The sequence below is a fragment of the Glandiceps talaboti genome, chromosome 5 (assembly GCF_964340395.1).
Source record: "Glandiceps talaboti chromosome 5, keGlaTala1.1, whole genome shotgun sequence".
NCBI lineage: Eukaryota > Metazoa > Hemichordata > Enteropneusta > Spengelidae > Glandiceps > Glandiceps talaboti.
In genome coordinates, this window is record NC_135553.1 from 23964878 (window position 1) to 23970197 (window position 5320).

At 36.2% G+C, this 5320-nt stretch overlaps 1 protein-coding gene across 1 annotated transcript; it reads left to right on the top strand.

The window, feature by feature from the left end:
* Positions 1-909: 909 nt before the first annotated feature.
* LOC144435800 (uncharacterized) lies at positions 910-3136 on the top strand. Its single transcript, XM_078124425.1, has 3 exons — positions 910-1091; positions 1806-1896; positions 2196-3136. The coding sequence occupies exons 2-3, from the start codon at positions 1819-1821 to the stop codon at positions 2850-2852; spliced, it is 735 nt and encodes a 244-aa protein (XP_077980551.1). The 5' UTR covers positions 910-1091; positions 1806-1818; the 3' UTR covers positions 2853-3136.
* The last annotated feature ends 2184 nt before the right edge of the window (positions 3137-5320 follow it).

Below are 5320 nucleotides of genomic sequence, written 5' to 3' on the forward strand. Positions count from 1 at the left end.
TCAAGACACAAATTGACGTAATCATTAATGTCTCGTCTATAGTTAGTGATATTAACACCAGTTACGATGTTAAAGACAACAATATATCATTGCACAATCTGTTTCTTGTTGGGATGAATAAATAACAAACAAACATTAGTTTGTTGTATATAGACAAATATACCACATAATGTAAATTACTAGAACGAATATCGAACGAAAAATGTAGTTTTTACACGAATTTTAATATATATTTGCTATTTTTTGAAGTCAGTGCCCTGCGTTGTACAATCTAAACTTTGCCCTTAGCCCTCGCTAGTCACCAAATTCACAATGTCTGTCATCATGCGTGGCTTTTATTGACCAAATCAGCATCAAACCACATACTACAGGTAGTAAGAAGGCAGTAAAAGTCGTTTAAAACAATATTAGACTGTTTGAGGGGTTGGTGTGTTCAAAGTTCGTAGACCCAGAAATGTATGAATCATTTTATTTCACTTCTAAAAAGTAGTCATTACCGTCAAAGAGCACAATAAAAACAGTAAATATCGATATGGTCGTCACCTGTCCTCACCTTGACAGGCAATTACTTTTTCTAACCCCATTGGTACTTGCTTTATTCAGACGTGTCCCGCTTCAGTAAAGGTCGCATACGGTCGGATTATACCATTTAAACCAGCTACCAGGCCCGTGAGTTCACAATCGGTGAAAAACAACAACAGCCGTGACTGAACATGTAAATTTAATGGACCACTTCAAATCACAGTGTACATTCCCTATTCTCCATACTATAAAAATACAGTGGTAAAGGTTGATATGATATGAACTTAGGAAAAAAGAGATTTGAGATAAAGAACTTTTTAATCTGACGTCTAACAAATTCTGAGGCACTTATAAAATAAGTATTGTCAACACTCCTTTATACATGCGAGTATTGAAGTCGACTTTTCCATTGTCATTCAAATGTCCAGAGGTTAAATCGAGGACGGCCTGGGTTCACTGATTTATGTTTGCTTTTAAGAGTCATTCACTGGGTGTTGTCATGAAATAGATTCATGGTGTTGTCGATTGAACAAACTTTTCACTCCGGATCCTAGGACAACAAACTTAAGGTAAGACATGTATTTTACGACATATTGCAATCAAAGAAGTGGCCCGGGACCGACATATAGTTGATCCATGGCTGATCTTATCTCCCATAAACCACTCGGGCACTATAGACTTTCGTTATTGTGTTCTGATTTTTCTTCGAGATAATTATCCACAACATCCAATTATGCCATGGTCCTACAGCGTCGTGTTCAATGTTTTTCTATTATGTTTAAATTGATTATTACTGCAGCCTGTTTTGAAAACTATAAGCTACAATACTAGTTACGCCAAGATGGTCGGGACATAGATTAAGAATTTGAGGAAGGTGCGGTTTGGTCGTTGTTTGTTAATGTAAAGGTGTTGGACAATGGCTGACATGAAGCATTGTGCTATCATGCGTAGCAAGGCCATGCCAGTCTACCAAATATTTTGTATGCAGATAAAGATTTTTTTTCTTACAAAAGTACCGACTTTAAAAGTCGACACAAACTGTGAATTTCCGAGCACACTTCATGAAACAGCGACCACCACCGTCATAATAAACATATATTTTTTTTGTGTTTTGTGTTTTTGATAATTACGGCTACGAAAGGTTCAGTATTTATACTTAATGTACAACACAAGTTTCAAAGCTAGCAATCTGCTTGCTCTTGTCGATTCCCAGTCGGTGCTAGTAGCCAAGGATAGCTCATCATATACATATTGTCTTATCATTCACGAAATTTCATCGACAGATTTGGTTTACCGATGGCAAAAGTTGTTGTTGCAGCCGTTTTCCTTCAAATCCTACTTCTGGTAACACACTTTTATGTGACAGAGAGCCAGGTTAGTATTGTCGTTATTACTTGGAACGGTCGAATATTACAACGTTATTTCATAGCAATCCTACAATGCTAGCCCTTTTTTATGTTTTAATGGGACGGGCTGATGTATTATTTTGAGACATGTTTAAAAATTGAACGTTTTCTATTAAAAAATAAGCATCCATGCTAAAAAAAATTTCTTCGATTTCTGGATCTATTTCGCCTCCGAGTTTCCTGAATGTTGAATGGTACGAAGTCTATTAATTTTTATAAACTAACGTGGCGGATCGCTTTAATAATTTAAACGAACACTGTTTTCAGGTTTGTGGGTGGACAGAATGGATGGACAATGAAAATGGTGGAACTGTTGACCCAGCTGGACAAGGAGAATTTGAAATCATTCAAGTATTACGAAACAGCTACAATATTTGTCAGGAGAACATAACTGATATTGAATGTAGAGAAGTCAACTCACCAAACAGACCTTATAATGAAACCGGACAGATTGGAGTGACGTGTACAACAGATCTAGGATTGGGGTGTTTCCATGACAAGCAAGAACCAGCTGGCACCAAATGTCTGAATTATGAAATTCGACTATTGTGTGGAGATTTGTGCGACACAAATACCGCATCAAATGAAGGTGACACTACGGAAACGCTGACGGAATCCTCTTCTACGACTACTTCTATGACTACACTGGACGAAGACACACACACCACAGGGATCAGTTCAACTTCGGACAGTTTAGGTTCAACACAGAACAGCGACGTGACTACGGCGAGGAGTACAACCAAAGAAAGTACGACCAAATCAAGAAACAAACCAACTCCTATACTTGAGTCACCGCCATACGCTGCAAGAAAAAAATCCTCGAAAGCCAACGCAATCGTTATCGGGGTCTCTGTGGGAAGTGCATTCCTCTTGGTTTGCTTCATTATCTATGTCGCGTGCATTAAAAGGCAAAAAGTAAATTAAAACTGCTGAATTTGAATATATTCAGCAAAATTAATCTTCTATTCATCATTTATAATTTTGCACAAGTCTTTCACATCGCTTATATGTTTTATCAACTAACGAATCTCCCACATTTAACATGTATTTTTTACGATATGGAAATAAGATCAGTCCAACTATACTATTGCTACTTGAAACACGTGTCTTGTTCATTATCAAACTAACATGTATAGTAAATTGGTGTTCATGTTTCCCATAAAATGGTTCACTTTCGAAAGAAGAATATATAATGTAACAACACTCGAAACAATGTATGTATGTATGTATGTATGTATGTATGTATGTATGTATGTATGTATGTATGTATGTATGTGTGTGTGTGTGTGTGTATGTATGTATGTATGTATGTATGTATGTATATGTATGTATGTATGTATGTATGTATGTATGTTTACATGTTTATGTGTGTGTGTGTGTGTGTGTGTGTGTGTGTGTGTGTGTGTGTGTGTGTGAGTATGTGATATTTTCAACTGATAGCTTCATTGAAGATACACCATAATCATCAAACAAAATTAACGAAAATCGCTGTAATTCATGTTACAGGCTTGGGATACTAGACATTATGTACTGAGTTTTTGGAAGTTAGAAACAACTGAGACACAACTGTCATGAATCTTCCGACAAGTGTAGACCAACAGCTTAGTTCATTGATACAACCACGTAATAGAAACAGAACTGTCATAGAGTTTGTGTCCTTGGGAGATTTATGTAACTTGTGAAATATAATTTAATATATAAGAGGATGTCCATCCATATTGAACCAACAATGGGGAATGTAGTATTGATATTAACAAACAGGTTTTATTATACCTCTCCTACATGCTACACCACGTCAGAATAGTATAAAGTTAAATGCTATAAGGCTTATTTTTATATACAATTGCTTGCAAGGTAACTAATTGGTACGCCCACAGACTGTGTATCAAAGCAACCAATACTCCACTACTTTGGCCACTGCTCTTGTAGTTGTTACAATGAGCTACAATCAAATAAATACCCCGAGTATAAAGACATAAATGGAGGAAAATGAAGAAATTAAAAATACTTGTTTCTGTTTCGAACTTCAAATGCCAATAAAGAAACATAGTGATTTCTCTATATACTTGTGAGTGGTTTTCATTAGTTGGGTGAATTTCTTGTAGCATGCGTGTAATAATAAAATATTGGTTTGTATTAGTTCTTCTGATGTGCGAACAAAACGTACAGCAATGAATCATTTTTAATAACATATTCACATTAAAAGTTGATGTAAGCTCATAGTATTATTATTACTACAGAGACAGGCATAGAAGTGACATCTGAAAATGTGTAATAATATGTGTCATTTACAAATAAATAGAAACGTATGGTAACAAGCCAGTATTGTGTGTGGAAATGACAACTTTGTAAGAGTACTGGGCGTTTTTACGTAAACCACAGAAGTCATTTACCCCAGTCGTATACCCTGTTGTCACAACGATGAAAGCACGGTTCAGGCCACCCTTTGAATAGGACAAATCGCTGTTGAAATTGTGACGCCCTCGCTCGCTTGTGTTATTGGTTAATTACTCGTACGAAGGAGACGTACACTCTAAACTGAATATAGACCAGTTGACTATAAGGAGCTTAAGACAACACGGTTGAAAATTCAGATGTAAATATATAAGCATCTGAGACTGATATATATGAGAGCATCTAGCACATGCATCAGCATTTCTATAACGGACGCGTTGACCATTATTTTATTTTTATACTTTTGTGTTTTTTGTTCTAAATGGAATGTATAATAGAAATATGTAGTTCTACCCTCTCTTTAAAAATAAACTCTAAAAATACACGCATGTTACTTTACAATAAAACACTGCATTGGGGGTGCCCGAATTATTTAGTTCTAAGTCGATTGATGTTTCAGTGGGCAATTTTTCTATGAAAATTGTGATATATTCTCTGTTTAAAATCCTAACGTTTTACACGTCTATAGTGCCCTGCAAGTACATACATCATGGAAGGTTTAGCTGCAGTCTCCATGGTATCCATTATGGTCGTGGTACAATTGTATGGTCCAGAATTTCAGGTTTGTACCAGTGTTAACGTTGAACTTTATTTCTCTCCTGAAGTTCTGCCATCTACAGGGCAACAGTCTGGACATCCTCCGGTCCATGGCTACATATTATCCTATCCTGACAATCTAGAAAACACTGTGTGAGTGGTATCAGTTACAAACCACTTGGGAAGGGTTTCTTACAGTAAAATGATGTAGGCTTGGTGTTTCACTCTTTGGACATGGTGTTTTTCACACAATGACATACGCATTTCAACCTCACACTAGAAATAGCACATACACGACACACACAGCAGGATTTTTTGGCCAAATCACATTGAAAAGTGATAAAAACATTGCTATTCTTTTACATCTCAGTACAAAATGGTCTCTGTTGTAAACATTACAC

Bases quoted from the DNA above. Each gene is read 5' to 3' on its own strand.
- LOC144435800 (XM_078124425.1), top strand. From the start codon at position 1,819: ATGGCAAAAGTTGTTGTTGCAGCCGTTTTCCTTCAAATCCTACTTCTG. The intron at 1,897-2,195 runs GTTAGTATTGTC...CACTGTTTTCAG, and splicing joins TTTATGTGACAGAGAGCCAG to GTTTGTGGGTGGACAGAATG.